Consider the following 20130-nt stretch of genomic DNA (forward strand, 5'->3'; position numbering starts at 1 on the left):
GCTTGTTGCCAGATTCAATATAATTTTTTTTGTTTCCTTTCTGGGGTCACACACTCATCGTATGAAAGATACAATTATGATTTTATCTATATAAATGATAATATAAAGCCTTTTGGTTGCTTTTATAATTTATATACATATATAGAAATGATAAGAAAATGTTATTTCTTTTTTTAGCATTAGTTTACATATAATTAATCGTTCTGTAGTACTATCTCAACTCGAGTAGTAGTAGGTGACCGAAATTAAAAACAAACATGTCTTTGAGTAGAATTTCCCGAGCTTATCCTGCAATTTTCAATCAATTACAAAGATATTCCATTACTAAAGTAGCTTTAATATCAACATCCAAAAAATCCAAAGATACTTTGGCATTTCCGGATGATGTTTTTCCTAAGAAATTACCACCTGCTCCAAAAACAGTAGAAGATTTTGCCGAAACTAAAAATCCTAAGGTTATAATTTTCTATATTTTTATTAAGTTTTGCTCAAATTTTATGGCTAAATGTTTTATTTTTATTTAATAAATTTTGCATATGTTTTTCTATAGCCAACTGATTTTTCAATAAATTATATTCTCTTTTTGTTTTATATTTAGAAGAGTTATAATTGAAAATATTATTGAGCATATTATGTTACAATATTAAAGGATTAATTTTTTATTTTTTCTAGTTAATCAATTAATTATGACCCGAATTTTCTAATAATGACCTAATTTCTAATTATCGGCTGCTTACACTAAATTATTTCAAAAACATTAAAATTATTTTAATAAATTATAAATACCTATTTTCTGAAGTTATGCTTTTTTGATTCGCGTTATCTTAATTTTGCAATTTATATTTACTCTCATCTTTATTTCCTACAGTTTATATAATTATTTAAAAAATGTGTAGCATCTGGTCTTAAAAGGTAGTAAATAGAATCTTGCTTAGTTATATACTTACAATTCTCAATTAAGCAGGAATTTTTTATTATTAATTAATAATTACCCTATTGTTGAATACTTATAATGTATTACCTAATCAAATACTTTAATTTATTAAAATTTGTATCTAATACATTGAAAACAAAATGTAATGTCCTTTTTTTACAGTTTATTGGAAGTTTCATATGTCTTAGCTTTTCAGACTTATTTGATAAATAATTATTGAGATGTTGATAATCTTTGACATTTAAATTGAAAATATATAAGTTCTATATTAGATTGTGATTATAATATTTTATTTCTACTATGCTGTTATAATGGTTATTTATGCTACTAATTGATTCATAGCATTTATCTTTCAATGAAATGATGAATTTTAAGGTTGTTCAAGATATTTCTAAATTTGAAGATATTTGGTTTTTAATGTAATTGAAATTTTTATAATTTTAGAAAGCTATCATTAAAAAAAATTAAGTTATTTATGCATCATTAGATAAAATTAATAAAATAAAATTATTAGTGCTTTTAAATTAATTTTTTGTAATCACTTAAATTCAAATTTAAATATGAAAATTTTTTATTGCTTGCACAGGTTTCTATTTCAGCAGAAAAGAAATTTTAGGTTAAATATTTTTCTTCAAAAATCTGTTCTCGAACATATTTTCATGCTCCATTTTTCTGTCTGAATATCAGCACTAATAGCAGGATGCTATTCATGTTCTTAGACATAGTTTTCCTGTTATTATTTTACAATCAATGTCCCATTTATATAAATTTGAAATGCTTTACTCTTAGATTGGCTAATGGATTCATTAGTGATTTCATTCACTGAAGAAATCTTGCCAGTTATTCCTCAAGCTGTGCACAAAAGAACTAAGAAAACTTACAGAGATTTTTTTAAAATTTTAATTTATAACAGATTTTTTTAATTAAATGTAATTTGCAAAATTTAGTTGTCTTGCATATATTGGAAAAAAATAGCTTAAAATAGAAAGTAAACAGTCATTGTTTTTATAGTTAATAAGATAAACATAATTATGAATAGCATTACATATTTCTCAACTGAAGTATTTTAATATATTTCACAATAATTTGTAGATATTTCTGAAAATAAATTTTATTTTGAATTCAATTTGTTAGATTAAAACCTAAATTTTAGTCTGCATTATAGGTCATTAGGAAAGAGTCTTTAATTTTACGTTATAGTGTCAGGAAGGTTGGATAAGCTTAAATGTTTCATTAATTTGAAATTAAATTAATGAAACATCTATTTCTTTTAAATTAAAAGATGTGCACATTATATGTAATATTAGGTATTTAGATTTCTACAATGAAGAAGCATCTTTTTTATTTTTATCCAGAAATGACAATATTTTTCTATCTTTTTATTAAGTGATTTTAGGTTGTTTTCATCTAATTAAGGAACTTTCTTTTACATTTTTATATCCAAAAGAATTTGAAATTGTAATGAATAAAAAGTATCATAAAATAAGTGGATTTTTCAGGCTTATTATTTCAGGGTAGTTTTCAGGATGTACCATTGGTATGTGTGTGTATGGGGGGGGGGTCTTAATTCTCATTATATTAATTATTTTTTCTTCACAATTATTATGCTAACCATTTTTCTATTAGTCTGTTACTTTAATATCTTATTGAGACAATATATTTCTAACAATAATAATTTCTTCTTTCTTCTCTTATATTTAAAGCTTAGATATATGATATGAAAATAATAACAGCACATTGAGATATTATTGAAACTTTTATATTTGCTCGTATATATATATATATATATATATATATATATATATATATATATATATATATTTAAAAATGAATGTTCATGTGACATAAAGTAGGATATATTAACTTCTGCAGATTGTGTTAAATGCTATATTTTAAAGTAATAATTCATCTCATAGCCTATGATAAGAATTGTATTAAGATAATAAGATTTGTAAAATTAAATAAATTTGTCTAAATATTCACCTAAATATATATATAGTCAAATATGAGCAAACTTCTTTCATGTAGAGCACATTGTTATAACACAATTAACTAAGATTTACATATCATTTTTAATTGTCAGGAATTCTTATTGGGGGGGTATAGCTGTAGCAATTAAATGGACTAGTGAGATTTCAATTGTGTAGAAGATCATATTTAATTATTTTTTAGAAATAGCTAACATTTTTTAAAGTTGTTTTATATTTGAAACTGTAAATTTAAAATTAAATGTTAGAATATTTATGTATACATGTATATATTTTTTTCAGTTTTGGGTTTCTTATGGTTATGATGAAGAGAATTATGAAACTGATAGACATGATCATAAAGTAATTAATTTCTTCATGTTAACTGTATTGGTATGTGGAGGTACCTTCATCATGGCATATAATCCTGATGTTCAGTATGTTGCATTTATATTTATATTTTTTAATATGTTTTTTAAATAAAATTGAAGTACAATTTTTATTTTGAATCTAACTATACTTTGTATATCTATTTGTTGATAGTTTAATTTTCTATTAATTTTTTAATGTATGTTAATTTGAATTTTGTGTTGGACTTTTCATTTTAATGAGTGTTTTTTAAAGCTGTAAATAAAAATCAAAAATCTATGTTTGGATACAGTTTCCAAACTTTTTATTTTATATAATGTATATAAAAAGCTCTAAAAATAATAAACAGTTTTACACTTTTTTTAGTTTTGAAAAATTTATAAAAGATAAATAAAGATAAAGAATAATTTACCTTATTTAATGTTTTTAGACTGTTTTCTCAAAACTTTTAGCCTAAAAATGTTTTTTATTTTGATAATTTTCTTATTGTGCAGTTATTTTCACATTGTTATGTGATATAGTTCTCTGCATTTTCAATTATTATTATTATTTTATATAAAGTTTGGTTCACTCAGTTTTTAAGAAAAAAATAATTTAACTTGAATTTTAACTAATAGGGCCTGCATTATTTGCTTGATTATGATTATTTAGATTACATAATTTTTTTTCTGATTTTATTCTTTACAAACTCACTTACTTCACTCTAAAAGCATAAAAATAAGTAATCATTTTGAAAACTTAAATCAGCAATACAAAGTAATGTAAAAAAGTAATCAAGTAATTAAATAATATAATATATATTTTTTCCTTTTCCATTCTATTTTCTATAAAATGTAAGTGTTTAATTGTAAAAACAGTATCTGGTTTCATATGTGTTTTAACGCATTAAAAGAGTTTTACTTTGTAGAAGTGTATTATCTAATCTTGCTCATTTTTTTTTAAAAAAAATTGTTTCCATGATTAGACTTTTGTCATTGCCTAGAAATATTCTAAACAAATTTTCTAAATGAATGTTTATATCTCTTACATTACATACTTATTTTATATCTCTTATTTCTGAAGTATATATTTTTTAAGTTAAAGTTTGTATATCCTCTTTTATAAATGTCTAAAAACTTATTTATCTAATTTTTCTTTTTGATAAATGGTGTGGATAGGCTGTTCTTCATTAAACTATTTTAAATAGCTTTTAAAAAATATGAATAATAATTTAATATTTAACAGTGTCTAATTTATACCTGTAAATTAAAATTTCTTTTTTATTTATTTGCAACTAGCAAAAGATGCTTTGCTCTTTGGATTTAATCTACAATTAATCTTTCTTCTGTGTATGAGCTTCTACATACAATGCTATATCATGCATTGCTATCTTAATTACATGCATTTTTTTTTGTAGCTACTTGAATTTTCATATCATAATGTAAATTATTAACTTAGAAACTCACCAGTTACTGTCATGATATATTATTAAATAGAAATTCATAACTTTCAAATACTTTCTGTAGATTTTCCGAAAAGTTATAGGTATTGGAATAAAAAATGTTATTCATTAAGATGCCTTTTAAACATTTTTTTTCCTTTCTAAAATCAATGAATAAATTTGTTACAGATAAATAATGGTTTCTGCATGAATAATGCTAATTTTTTTTCTTGGCATAAATTTCATTAAGAAAGATGTAACATCTAATTTTAGAAAATTTGTGATTTTTTTATTATTATTATTTACAATAGAAAATTTGGAGATCAAGGTATTTGTTAGACAAAGTCATAATTGATATTATTGACTAAAGACTGTTGTAAGAAATAGGTCTTAAATAAATAGACTCTCATATGTAATACTAAAAATCCTAAACATTATTAGAATTAAGCTTTACACTAGATCTAAAAAGAATAATTTTTGATATTGATGTATTCAAGCATATATTAAGGAATGAATTAGGTTTTAATATATGCCACTTGATCAATCAGTTAAAGTGGCAGTATCCATAATTGCAAAAATGATTTTATATTCCTTGACTGAGAAAGCAATATTTGTAAATTTGAGGAAATTTTCAGTGCTAATTTTCTGAATGACATTCAGCTTTGGGAAAGTCAATGATAATAAATATTATTAATTGCAGTATGTAGAGTTTCATACTTCCAGTTTTTTTTTTTTTTTTTTTTTTTTTTTTTTTTTTTTTTGAAGAAAGACTATGGCAAATTTTTAATAATTTATTATATTTCAGCTATATTTGATTAAAGATATAGTGAAAGAGCATCTAAATTCTTAAAGACTTATAATAAATGCTTCCCTTAATATATTAATTAGAAAAATAAAGCTTTTTTTTTTTTTAAAGAATAGAAATGAAATTATTTTATACTCATACTGTGTTTGAAATTCAGATCAAAAAGGAATAATTTACTGTTTGTGGAAGATATTATTTCACTCTACAATAAAGGCAAAATTAAATAGAATCAGTAGTTTAAAGAGCAGAAGAACTGTAAAAAGAATTGAACCATAGAATATGTATTATCATATAAATCTGTTGTAATATCTCATATCAGAAAAGCAATAAATAAAAAAAGGGTTATTATCAATTTCCTGAAACAACTTGCATTATGATATAGTTGCTCATTATTATCTCATGAAAAAGAAATTTAGTTTCTATATATATGAAGAAAAATAAGGTTCTTTGAATTCATTTTTTTTTTTTTAGAAAAACAGTCTTTGGATTCAATCTTTTCTTTAAACTACTGATTCAGTTAATGTAGATACAAAATTTGTATACTTATTTAAGCAAATATATTAATGAAAACTTTGATATTGAACTTCAAGCTTACAATTCAAGCTTAAAGTATATTTCTTTTATTTCATTTTGTCTCTGGTTTTTTTATAATACTGTGCTTTAATTGCTCTTATTATTACAGTTACTTGAAAAATAGTAATTATTTAATTTCTCTATTTATAGAAACAAAGATTGGATTTATAGAGAAGCATACCTTCGAATGAACAGTCGACAAAAACAAGGCTTGCCTATTATAGATAAAAATTATATTGATCCAGAAAAAATTGAATTACCTTCTGATGAAGAACTTGGAGATACTGAAATAATAATCTAAATATTTATTGTTTCTTACAATTTGTTTCAGTATATTTCTAGAAAATCATGATTAATAATCTGGACAGAATTGTTTAGAACTTTTTTTTGTTATGAATAAATAATTTTTTCAAAAGTCTATTGCATTTGTAGTCATTTAAGGTGTGATTCATTTATATATATTTATAAATGAGTTAAAAAAATTATCAGTTTCCATTTAGTTATTCAAGTTTTAATATTTTGAATGTGGCACTAAACTTTCAGTTTTTATTTAGCAGTGTAATTAGTCCACATATTTTTTAACACATTAACTGACATAGATTTTTTTTTTTTACAAGTATAAGAAATTATTTATGGATGAGCAAGTATGTCATCCTCAGCATAAATGTTATAGATGAAGGTAAAAGAATCTGAGTATTTATTAGAAATATTTATAATTCATTCACTAATTTATTTATTTATACTTGAGGACTTTTTCAAACTGGCTTTTCAGGAATAAATTCATTCATATACATAAAAACATGAGTGTTGTTTTTTTTTAAACCCATACAGTCTGTTATCTAATTCTTATGCTTATTTAATCTTTTATGAATATCGTGTTTTTGTCATAAATCAAAATTTTTGAGACATTATTAGATTTTAAAAAATTTATAAGTTGCATTTTAATGCATACAAATTGCAATTGAAAAGTTTTAAATTGAGAAGGGGTTCAGAATTTATATTTACATAAATTACACTTGTATAAAAATTTTATTGCAAAAATACTGAATTTGACAAAAGTAAATTCCTTGTTATTGTGCTTCAATATGAATTTTGACATATTCTACATTTTGATAATTTTAAAATTTCATCATAAAATGAAATGCTCTTGATTGAATGTTAGTATTTATTTCTGCACACAATCATTTTGAAACCAGGATCAATTATATAATATAATGATATAATTTTTGTGTCATATTATATTGGTTCTGTCTACATATACTCAGAAATATTAATTAATTCGTGAAACTATCTAGCACAATTTTTATAAAATTCTTACAAATAAACAATATATAATATTATTAGTAACATTTTTCAGTCCATTTTAACCCTTTGAGAACTTGGTTATTTTTTTCTAATGGTTTTAAAGCCTGAAAAATTAAGGTCTTATGAAGGGAATAAGAAAATTTATTTTTAGTTAATCAAATCTCTGAGAATGATAATATTTCCATTTAATTTTCAAATGACATGCATATAAATGTGAAATTGTTTTTGAACTAAATATGAAAAATTGATAAAAAAAATTCCAATTAAAAAACTAAAGTTAATAAAGAAACCAAAAATTTCTTTTAACTATAATAATTCATCTGTAATGAAACTGTAAAATTTATATATATATATATATATATATATATATATATATATATATGGTTATTAATAAATTAATGATTCAAAGCATTGAGCAAAATCATTAAATGTATTATTTTTAAAAATCATTTAAGTTTTATTAAACCTTTCTACAATGAATTCTTTAGGTAGCCATTAGGTTTACCTTTTTTAAAGTTAGGAAAAATTTTAATTTAAGACTTGCTTTCTAAGATAAAATAGATAATAAGTAACTTTGAAACTTGTGGAACTATTTAATAACAACCTTATAGTAAAGAAGAATATAAAAATACAAAACATTTATTATAATCTGTAAACATGTTTACAAAATATAGAATTCTCTTAATTATTATCTTATTTAATTATATTTTAATTAACATTCTGTTAGTAAATTAAAAGTTTCCAAAAATGGGGGAAAAAACATGACTTTTGATTTGTAAATAATGACAAAAAAACAAATTTTATAATTAAGAAATTTTAATAATAAGGAAAGTAATTTCACAATTAAGTCATAATTATGACATTCCATGTCATAATTAGAATTTAAAAAAATAAATTCCATTAATCATTCAAAAGTGAAAACAGACAAAACAAAAAAGAATAACCTTAAAGTAACTGACTGAAATAATTGAACTGAAAATATTTATAACTGAAAGATGTTAACTTGTTTACACTTATTAGCTCATTTAATATTTTAGATGCTTATATTATTTAAGATTAAAGAGTGCAAGAAATATAGAGATTAAAGAAGATAAAGTATCAAATGTTTTTGTTTTTTTTCAAAAAGGTATACATAGATCTTATTTCTTTAAAATCTGATGAAATTAATAGAATATTTCAAAGATGAAGCATTAAGTTATCAGCTGTTTGAATACAAAGGTAAATTATGAAGAAATTTTCATAAGAAATTATTATATATTATTATGTAAAAAAAAAACAATCTTATTTTTCAGTGGTTTTAAAAGTTGAATGTAAAATGAGTTATGAAAATTTCAAATTAAACCTCATAAAAATTTTTAATTGTAAAGCAATTACAACATTTAGTTTTTAGTGCCATAATTAACAAGTTGGTTTTCTTGAACAGGACAATAAGATTTTCTAACAATGACCCATTAACAAATATTTCTCTTACCCCTTCCCCTCTCAAAGCAATTGCATTGTCATTAAAGGGTCGATGACGCGTTAATTCAACGTTCTACATTCTGATGTCATATTCTGAAAAATCAAGGATTAATAATTATGATTAAAAAAATCAATCACTACTGTTTTTCATTTATTTCCCCTTCGTTAAATAAATTTTCCCTCGACTTTTAGTGATATTAACGTCATTCGGAAATTGATTGCGCGTTTTGTTTACGCTTGTCAGATGGTTGGGCGGAGCTTCTTAGCAAAACGAAAAAAGAAAAATATTGAAGTAGGCGGAGCTAAGCTTCCTGGAAAGTATTGCTAATTGTTATTTTTTATGCGACATCTTTTAGCAGATATGGAATTTGAAGAGAGCCAAAAAACATATTACAAAATGTGAAATAGTTAAAAATAGCAATTTGCAAATACATCACATCCGGAATCGAGTGTTATTCTGCAGTTACAAGAAGCTGCAAATTGCTTATATTTTTCTTATTTAAATATGGTACTTTATTTGGTAAATATATTTTTATGTTTTGCTGTGAAAGAATAAATAATTTGGCAAAAATATCAGAGTCTTTGTTCTAAAAATTAAGATAAGCAGGATTAAATCAAAACAAAATACGCATCACATGACACGTGACGTCAGAAGGATAGTTGCCAAGCTGTTTGCATTGAAGGTGAAGGAAGGTTTGATGTGTGCATATCGCTAAAAGGGACTCGGATTGTTGAAGTCTCGCGTATTTTCAAAATCTCTTGCTTTCTTTGCCAGCTGGTATCAAAAAGATCAAACGCATAATATTCTTGAACAAAAGATGTCGTCACCTAGCGCTGGAAAGCGACGAATGGATACTGATGTTATTAAACTGTATCCTTTCAAGGAAATTTTCGATCAACCCCTGTGATGAATTTAAAAGAGCTTGTTTTGGTTCCATGAAGTTTGTTTGGGTTGCTACATAATTTTTTTAAGGCTAATGATGCTAATGTAAGCCTAAGTAGGCCTAAAGCTTTGTGCTGTGAGAAACCAACAATGACTAAAACGTTAACTTGCGAAGTTGCATCACAGTTTTTAAATGCTTTTGTTTGAAAGCATTAGCTACATTTGTATCGATTCGAGATTGATTTAACCTCATCCTTTGAAGATTTTAAAAAAATTTTACCGATTAGATTTTTTTTCCTTCCATTCTATTTTCTTTAAAAATATCTTTTCCGTAAAAAGAATTTTTGTTTTTAAATTTCAAACAATTTTTTTCTTAAAATAAACACTTGAAATTACTTAAAAAATTATAATACCTCCAACCTTCTTTTGTTCTCTATTCAGATGCGTAATGTTTGCACAATAAGTTAGTGTTCATTACTATTCAGATTTTTAGAATTACATCAATAATTTATAAAAATGAATGAGTTTTCTAAGTATAAATAAGTAGAAGGTGTATTCTAAGCAAAACAAAACGATATCGAATGAAATGTAATCCATTTGCTTTTAAGTGATTTTTTTATCTTTAAAATCTCGTACTATTGTGATATTTTTTTTTATTAATGGAATTATATTCGATGAAAATAATTGAATTTGTTTTATTTTTATTTATTTTATGTATTTGTCTCTAGTGGAATGATATTTATATTATAAAACATGAAAGAGTTGTTGATCCCTTTTTAATAAATTAAAAATAAAATCAGCTGACCTTTTTTGAAAAAAATATATTAAATGAATGCATATTATTTCTAATAACTGAATATTTTGAATTTCTTATTTCAAGTCTAGTTTGATCTAATAAATTATTTTCTATAAAAGTTTGACAATTCATTTTGTGCAATGTTTTTTAATATATCACTGAATTAAGAATTAATTTAAATTGTTCTTTTTAAAGAAAATACTTTAGGTTGTGAAAAAAACATAATACAGTTGTTGTATAAAATTTATTTTGTAAATATGCTTGTTTAAATAAGAACCTTAACCTGAGTCTTTAGTATAGAGAGTAAACATGAGGTAACTATATTGGGAGGCCTCAATGAATTTTGTGTTAAATTTTATGGCCCAAAAGGAAGTGAGTATTATAGCATTTTTTAAAATAATTTGCTTTGTTGATTTGGCAGGAATAAACTGAATTTTGTACAATAAATATTGCTTATTATCTTATTTTAAATTAAAGGTTTATTTTATTAGTAATTGAACAAGTTTAAAAATTGATATTGTGTTTGTCCTGGAAATATTTTTAATGTTCACTCATGTTATATACATAATATCCAAGTATCTTAAAAGTATTTTAGTTGATAAAAAAATTGAGTATTTAAATACTTATACATTATACTATTTTAAATGTATTCATTTAAAATACTTATGATAAATGTATCTATGTGCAAGATGTTTGAATATCTATGAAAAAAATTTTCAGTATTGATTGTAATATTTTTTCAAAAATAATTAAAGGAAAACTGAACATTTCTGTAACATTTTAAATCTTTTAATATATATATTTTTTTTCTATTGTGATTGTATATTGTTTTCTTCAAAACAGATGATAAATATTTTTGTTTTATAAAAATATAGATAATTAGCTTATAATTTAAGAAATTATGTAGTACAATAAACATTTAAAAATACTTGTTTATACTAAAGAGTAAGGGGGGGGGGATTATAAGTAGTACAAACATGCATTTACTTTTTGGTAAGTGAAAGAAATTTTTTTAATATAGAAATTAAGATTTCCTTTAATTGGAATTCCATTCCTGGTTTTCATTTTCAGTAGGATTGACAAGAGCATGAATATTTAAGAAAATTCTGTCAAAAACTACTTGTATATCGTCTGTGAGAAATAAATTGGAAAATAATGAAAATTCTTAAGTAAATAACTTACTTTAGTTTCTTCTGCAGCTTTCTTTTTCTAATGTAACATAAAATAACTTTAGATAAAAATTGGAAGTGTATAGGGAAAAAAAACAACAAAAAAAAAACAGAAATATTTCACATTTTTCTAATACTTAAGTGTAAGCATAGAGATAATGAGACTGGAAATTTCTTTGACATGAAATATAAATTGAATTAGCTATAGCATTTCTTTTGGGTTCTGATTATTTTTTCAGATTGTAATAGAGCAATAAAGTTGATAAGAATTCTAATTGTGACAACTGCTTTTGCACTTTTCTCAGAATTTCATTCTTTTGTAAAATTATTTTTTCTGCAAAATTTCTGCTTCAGTTATGTAGTTTCTTTTCAATATTTAAATATTTTTTGTTTCTTTGTTTGGATATCTTTGGTTGAATTATGATTTTTAATTCCAGAATGAATTTTTTTGTAAGATTGCAATAATACTCTTAATATATATATTTTTAAAAATCTAGAATATTGTGCTTCTAAGCAAACATTTAAATGAAATGTAATTCTCTTTTTGCTTTTAATTTAAAATTTTGCCATGTATAATTTCGCCATGAATATATACTGCTGTGTATGTTGTATCACAATTTATATAAGATTGTATTTTGAAGAATGTGTTACATTTGTTTGTTTATATCTTAAAAAGTAAATTAATAATATTTAATTTTTGAATTTTTATCTGCTGTTCTGAAATGAAGAAAATATCCTAAATATTAATATGATTGAGATTAATAATTTTCACTTTAGGGTTGTTGTTTTTAAAAAATTCCATTTAAAATTAGCATGCTTGTCAGAAAAGAGAAATTTAAGAAAGATATAGTGCTTGTAATATTCATAACTTGATTTTTAAAAAAAACCTATATTTGCTTTAATATATTTTTTATTGTATTATATTATAATGTAAAAAAATTCAATCTAGAAATCGATTTTTCTTATGGAAAAATATTAATAATTGTTTTATTTATGAAGAATTTTTCTGCCTTTAAAATTATTCATTCTACATATAAATAAAAAATTTATAAATTGAAGAAGTGAATTTTTTTAAAAGTAGTGCAATTTCAGTTTTGGACTTTTAAAAATCTACTCTCTACAACCCTTATTTCTGCTAAAATGTAGGATATTTTATGCCAGTTATTTTAAATTCATTAATAGAATTTAATACACTATGTAAAAATATATTTCAAATTATTTTGAAAGGAAAGGAAATTTAAATATTGTTTAAGTAATAAAATAATTCTTAAAATTTGCTAATTTACATTGATGTATTTTATTTTTTTATATTCAAAATTTTTGGAATTTCAAAATAAATTTTTGAAAGGACATTTTTGTATTGAAATATATAACTTAAGATTAATGGCATTAATAATTATTTAAATTCATATCATTGTCTTAGAAAGATGTTTTTAAACTTAACTTTGGTAAAACTCCAATCTTGTATAAATATTTATTCTAGTAATGTTAATTTGAAATTACAATGTCCAAACTCCCCTTTTTTATACAAGGAACTTGCTAATTGATAAATATTCAGTCCTTATTTTTCTTTTATTAATTATATTTTTCTTTTAATTATTGAATAGACATTTAATTTTGTTATTTTAATGACTTGTGTCTGAAGGTGTTGAGCCTATGTTGAAACTATCAAATTAGAATAGTATAAATTTGATTTATCAGTGAATTATTCAAATTTTTAAAAAAGTCTATAAGTAAGATTGTCTTTTTTTTGTTTGTTTTTTTAGTTTGGTAAAAGAAATATATGGTTTTTGTTTAATTCAATATTTAAAAAAATCATTGTTAAAGACCTGCAAATTTTTCTCAAAAAGAAATAAAATTTATCAATGACCATTTTGGTATATTTAAACATTTTATGAATGTGCTGAATAATATGTTATATTAGTTTTAGGAAATTTATAGATCAATAAAAAAATGTGAAAGATTTAAAATGAAAATATTTAATCTGTTATTTTGTAGCACCATATGAAGGTGGTGTATGGAAAGTGAGAGTAGATTTACCTGAAAAGTATCCATTCAAGTCTCCATCAATTGGTAATTTTTTAATTTCATTATGTATAATTGCAAGTTATTAATTTATTATAATGTTTTTATGTTTGAATATTGATAGATCAATAATGGTATGCTGATCTTTCATTTTTTCTCTTATAGGATTCATGAACAAAATATACCATCCTAATATTGACGAAGTGTATGTAGTAAATTTATTCTTTTTATTTATATTATTTATTAAATTTATTTTTAGATAAAGGCATAAAAAACAATAAAGAAATATAAATAAAAATGCAGTTCTATTTATTAATTTAGGATTTTTATTTTAAATTTTTAAATTATTATTAATAATTCAGAATTTTGAAATTTATATTTAAAAGTTAGTGCTTGCTTGGGAAATTTTCATGATTCATTTCAAATATGTATTGCCTATTTAGCTTTATGTGTATTGTAAATAAACTTTCCTGTATTTCAGTATGTTAAAATTTATAAGAAATTTTAAGTATTCTTTTAGGAATTTTTAAATTAAATTCTGCATTATTTTAATTGAATAAATGTTCTGCTTTTTTTTTCCTTAAGATTTATGGGATATTAAAAAAATGTTTGTTTTTAAATTTTTCAATTTTAATCATCATTTTTTCGATTAAATTTTGAAAAAGGTTTTGAATTTTTTAAACTTATGCAGTTTATATAAAAGCTTAAAATATGCAACTTTAAAAAAAAATTAAGAATAAAATTTTTGAAATCATTATAAAACTATTTAATGTCTTGAGGAAATGTGATATTATTAAAAGAATTGATAATTCAAATGAGATCTAGTCAACGGTTAAATTTCCTTTTCAATGTCCTCACACATATCAGAATATAGGAATCGTAATAAAATGTATAGTTAAATTTTGCAATTATAACACATTAATTTTATTAAGATACATTTTATGAATTATTTATCTTTTATTTACAATTAAGATATGGGCATGATAGCAGTGTCTTTATTAAAAGTAATGGAACTACTAATATAATTTTATGAAGGAAAAAAATGATACTTTTATATTAGCTTTTTCTGATTCAACAATCAAAATTTTACTCCTAAACAGAAAAGTTTTTCTTTTATTACCATTTTTCTATGAAAGGCAGTTTACATTTAATCAAAATTTTCAGTGTAAGAAATTCGAACTCTTAAGTCCATTAATTACTATTATGATATAATTCTTAAAATTAAATTTTTTAAATACAGGAAATCTAGGAATTTTAAGAAGTCTTTTTTGACTTCAGTGCACTTTATATATGTAAGTACTTGCATAGTATAAATTATTTGAATGATTTTCAAAAGATAACTTTCAAATGTTTGATGTGAAAATTTTTTAATATGAAATATTTCACTTCTACATATCTGAATTCTGGAATAAATTGATTTTGGCTACATATTTAAGAAATTAATTTTATAATCATATATCTTTTTAACTTTTATATTGTATATTGCATTTTCACAGTGCCTCATATTTTGATTAGTAAGCAATTTTCTTCAAAGATTTGAGTGTTATAATTAACTTTGACTTATTATTGTTTAACTCCATTTTATTTAGCTTAACTGGACTTTTAAATAATTATGTGCTTAATAATCTGTAGTGTATCATTTGAAATACATCATTATCATTCGTTATTAAGTTGGAAAATATGAAAAGTGTACTAGTGAATTTATAAACTCTTTATAAAATACCATATTATAAATAAAGCAAAAGATATTAAAAATACATAACCTTTTTATCATCTCGTATTTTAGTATTTAGATGTAAAATGTTTATATTCATATTAGCATTTGATCTGTGCTTTTAGTGTTACAATTTTTTTATTTCATTATAAAAATAAATGGAGACAAATATTGAATCTTAAATTGATTTAAAATCATTTATATAACTTTTAAAGAGTAACATTACTTGTTACAAGTGGAAAAGCTTTGTCCATGCTTCATTCAGTTATGTATAAAATAATGAAAGATTTTTTTTTTTTTTTTTATGTATTATGGAATATTTTCTTTATAAATAATATCAATTGCCAGAAAGATTTTCCCCTAAATTCTTTTAGCAGAAATGTATACTTTTATTCAGTTTTATTTATAAGAACATTATATCTCAAAAATTTAATTATACTCATGGTTTAAATTAAAAAGAAACTAATTATCTTTTGTTAAGAAGTCAGTTAATGTGAAATTATTCAATAAAATGACTATTTAGCTTAGAACTAAATATAATTAGATCGTCTTAAAGTTAACATTTGCATGAGTATTTTTCTGAGATTGTGAAAGATAAGATGGCGAAGAGGAGTTCTAAAAATGTGATAGATTAGTGGAGATGTGTTTTTCTACCTGATATTTCAAAGTAGGGTTCATGCTTAAAAAATAATCAAACTGGTGTCTGTATTGCAGATCTGGCACCGTTTGCCTCGATGTCATCAACCAAGCATGGACTGCATTATACGGTATGAGTTTAAAAATTTAATCCCCTCAGAAATATCAAATTACTGCTATAAACTGAGGCATGAATTTTATATAAATTGAATTCATCCTGTTTTATTATTTTTTTTCTTAAATTTTTGTGGAAAAAAAATAGAGATGCTATTATAACACACAATCTTATAATTCTTTTCTAAATTTCTAGTCATATAATTAATTTATATTCATATATATTTACATACATTTACAAAAAAAATTATTACAGAAATAGTGGGAATTTTCCGTGATGTTATAATACTTGTGTTTTTGTAGATTTCTACCTTAGGTTCAATGAATGTATTTTTTTATAGGTATATGATTTCAGAATAGTTTATTCAATTTTTTCACTTACTATAATTTTACCTTCTTATTTTCTGTATTTTGTGAGAAAAGATATTTTTACAATGAAATTTTTTTCTTAGAATTGTGAAAATTGAGTATAATACATTAAACTGCAATTGTTGCAATTTACATTTTGTATTTATTAAGAATCATAAAAGTGTTTTCTAGTTCAAAATCAATGCTCTTTTAAATATGTCTATAATCAAAAGAGAAGTATTTTAATTTAATTATATTCATAATGAAATCTTTATGTTGTAATAAACTTTAAATATCTATGTTGTGGTAATGATTAATAATATTTAGCAAATATTAAGTTTCATAATTGATGAGCATGTTCATTGTAAGTAATTATAATAGGTTGTGTTTTAATTGCCATTAATTTCAACTGCAAGGCAAATTTAAGTTTCAACATTTATTTGTAATTGAATGAGGTTAATATTATTGGCAATTTTAATTACTATATAGTCCATGTATTGCTATTAATTTAAGGTGGGTGTAAAGATAGATTTTTATTTTTAGTATCTGAATTTATAAAACTTAATAAATAATGCCGTTTTACAATTGCGTATGTAAAAGTTGCACTATCAAAAGTAATATAGTGCACCATAATTTTGGAAATCTCTAGAAAATGGATTTAGATTCTTGGTTCAATAAAACTTAAAGTATGCACTCTAAAATTATTTTTAATGATGTGTGTACCTATTTTCTGCCTATCGGAGCTTATTAGGTTTGAAATTGTATTCACATAGAGAAATCTTTTCAGAATAAAAGGATTTTTATTCTAAATTCTTATTATTTATTAGGGATAAGTTTTTACCATATTATCTTCATATTGATTTTACTTCATAGAATTGTGCCAATGAGATTTATAATAATTTTGAAATTTTAACCATTGGGGATTTTTTTCAGTCTTATTCTTTAATTAATCTAATCAACCACCTTTTTTTTATATATAATTTTAAACCATAATGTGCAAAATATGCATCTTGTGTAATAAATATGTAACCCTATGGAAATTTTAAACAATATTTATTCTTTTAAAAAATTTTATAAAATATATTTGATTCTTACAGGAAGTTCATTGTAATGTCTTTATTTTATTTGTAACATTTGTTTCTGAAAGAAGCATAAAAGTCTTTTACTTTTCATAATTGTGATCAAGTATTATCATTGGTGATGTGTTTTATTAATCCTTTCAATATATTTTTATGTTTACATATAAGACAAATATGTATTAACATGTCTAAATAAGGAAAAATGTGTTTTTTTTTTCATATATTTTTTAACTTTTAGATCAATTTTTATATTTTTGAGTTTCATTGTTTGTTTTTTTTTAGATTTATCCAATATTTTCGAGTCTTTCCTTCCTCAGTTGTTGACATATCCTAATCCTATTGACCCATTAAATGGAGATGCAGCTGCCATGTATTTACATAAACCAGAAGACTATAAAAAGAAAGTACAAGGTATGTTCATTTTAATTACTCATATAATTAAAATTCTTTTATGATATTGCTTTATCACTGATATAGAATATATGGATAAATTTTGCATTTTAATAATAATTTTATAGTAATAATTTAAATACGGGTTTTGTAAATTTATAATAATTGAGTGCATGATATTTTAATATTGGATATGTTGAAGAGGAATTTTTGTAAAACATCACTTATGTCATTTTTAAGTACTTTTTATGCCAATCCATTTGCATTACAAAATGGAATGTAAATAAAGAACTAACTAACAATAATTGAATATATTTAATGCAGTTAAAATTTGTCATTTTCTAAAAAAATTAAAAAGATTCAATTTATTTTATTTTATTCTTTTCTTTAATTTTACTTCTGATGCCTTCGGTGACTATTTGGTTAATCAAAATTAATAGTTGTTTAAAATTTTAATTTCATATTTTGTATAACTTGGTCTTAATGGCATCCTCTGTAAAATATTTTTAAAGCTTGGTTGTCAGTTTAAATAAATCATAACTTAAAAGCCCTGCACAGTTCTGTATATCATGTTATACATTTTACTAATTTTCTAACTGATACTTAATCATGCACACAGTTAAATCTTAGGAAAGAGCAGCAATGTTTAAATGAAATGGATGCACTTGCTCAATGAAGTTAAGTTTCAATTTTAAATACAATATTTATTTATTATTTTTTTTAAAAAATTTAAAGCTTGCTTTATACTAAAACATACTTAGAAATCTTAATTATCTTGATAATCAACAGTGAGGGGAAAAAAGCCAAAATATTAGTAGTAACAGTGAAAATATTAGTTTCTTATTAAAGGGAAATATACTGTTGTAATATATGCTTAATATATTATTAAAAATAGATAACTCTTTTATGGTGGTATAAAAATCTTTTTTTTAATGCTGTAACTTTGATTGTCATTTCTAGATAACGCCAAAATATCTCTTAATTTCTTTTTTAAATGAAAATTTTATTTTTAAAAAAATTATCATATTTCTACTTTCTAAAGTTATATGTGCTTAGTTTAGTAGTTCTGGATCTAGTGATCTGATCTGCAGAATATGCTGATACACACATTTATCTTTATTATTAGAGATTCCTACAGCCTCAAGATTGAACTTTACCTTCCAACTTGTGCTGCAGCTTGTACTTAGATGAATATTTATTGAAATTTAATTTGATTTTAATAAAATTCAGTTTAATGAATATTTTTAATGAAGTTTTCGATAAAAAGATTTATTTATTATTCTTTAAATTCCAGAATTTAATATGTGGATGGGTTTTGTACTTTTAAAGACTTTTGTTTAGGTATTAAATTATATTTGATTATCTTGTTATCCATATATATTTGTAAAGCTTTAATTTCGCTTTCTATAGTTCAGAGTTTCTTAAACTTTTTCCTTGTAAATCTCAAAATTGGAGAATAAATTTGAACAGGAAATCTTAATTATAGGGAAAATAAAATTTGTCTTTAAATAGTAATTCAGCATAATTTTAATAAGCCCGAATTAGTTATAATAACAAAAAAAAATTTGGTTTTAGATAGTTACTCAGCGTTATTTTAATAAACTAAAAAAAAAAAACAACTTTTTGTTCATAAATGTTGAATCTGAAAAAAAGAATTCCCTCTGGAAGTTTTTCCAATCTACAGTTTAAGAAGCTCTGCCTTAGCTAATTTACATTCTAGGCCAATTATATAAAATATTTTTATTTGTTATAGAATATGTAAAAAAATATGCCACAGAAGAAGCCCTGCGAGAACAGGAGGAAGATCAATCTAGTAGTGAGAGCTCTATGAGTGATTTCTCCGATGATGAAACACAAGATATGGAACTATAACGAAGTTAGAATTGGGGTAGGGGAAAATTAGGGTGGGGAGGGACAACATTGGGGATTATTATTTTGGGGAGGGGGGGAGGGAGGGTATAATTTCAGGCACCATATGCAGAGAAATCATGTGTAAATTTTTCATGTTAGATACTGACTGATGCTGCTGTACTCTAATTCAGAGCAGCTTATTCTTTTTAGCATCGCCTCTTTATATATAATAGTCCTAGTTTTCTTTGTAAATAAATATAGTTTTGTGTGGCTTCATCTATTAAATAATTC

The 20130-nt window shown here is 22.9% G+C and overlaps 2 protein-coding genes across 3 annotated transcripts; both read left to right on the forward strand.

Moving 5' to 3' along the window:
* The first annotated feature begins 204 nt into the window (after positions 1-204).
* LOC129988509 (NADH dehydrogenase [ubiquinone] 1 beta subcomplex subunit 11, mitochondrial-like) lies at positions 205-6486 on the forward strand. The gene is made up of 3 exons (XM_056096755.1): positions 205-455; positions 3205-3338; positions 6219-6486. The coding sequence occupies exons 1-3, from the start codon at positions 258-260 to the stop codon at positions 6367-6369; spliced, it is 483 nt and encodes a 160-aa protein (XP_055952730.1). The 5' UTR covers positions 205-257; the 3' UTR covers positions 6370-6486.
* A 2849-nt stretch (positions 6487-9335) lies between these two features.
* On the forward strand, positions 9336-19884 carry LOC129987984 (ubiquitin-conjugating enzyme E2 H). Of its 2 annotated transcripts, XM_056096041.1 has the most exons (7): positions 9493-9705; positions 10809-10885; positions 13681-13755; positions 13873-13912; positions 16136-16188; positions 17881-18009; positions 19742-19884. In XM_056096041.1, the coding sequence occupies exons 1-7, from the start codon at positions 9653-9655 to the stop codon at positions 19858-19860; spliced, it is 546 nt and encodes a 181-aa protein (XP_055952016.1). In that variant the 5' UTR covers positions 9493-9652; the 3' UTR covers positions 19861-19884. The 2 variants fall into 2 exon arrangements, with proteins under 2 accessions (XP_055952017.1, XP_055952016.1); XM_056096042.1 differs by lacking the exons at positions 9493-9705; positions 10809-10885 and adding an exon at positions 9336-9354.
* Positions 19885-20130: the final 246 nt, after the last annotated feature.

This window comes from Argiope bruennichi, chromosome 10 (genome assembly GCF_947563725.1).
Source record: "Argiope bruennichi chromosome 10, qqArgBrue1.1, whole genome shotgun sequence".
In the NCBI taxonomy this organism is placed as follows: domain Eukaryota; kingdom Metazoa; phylum Arthropoda; class Arachnida; order Araneae; family Araneidae; genus Argiope; species Argiope bruennichi.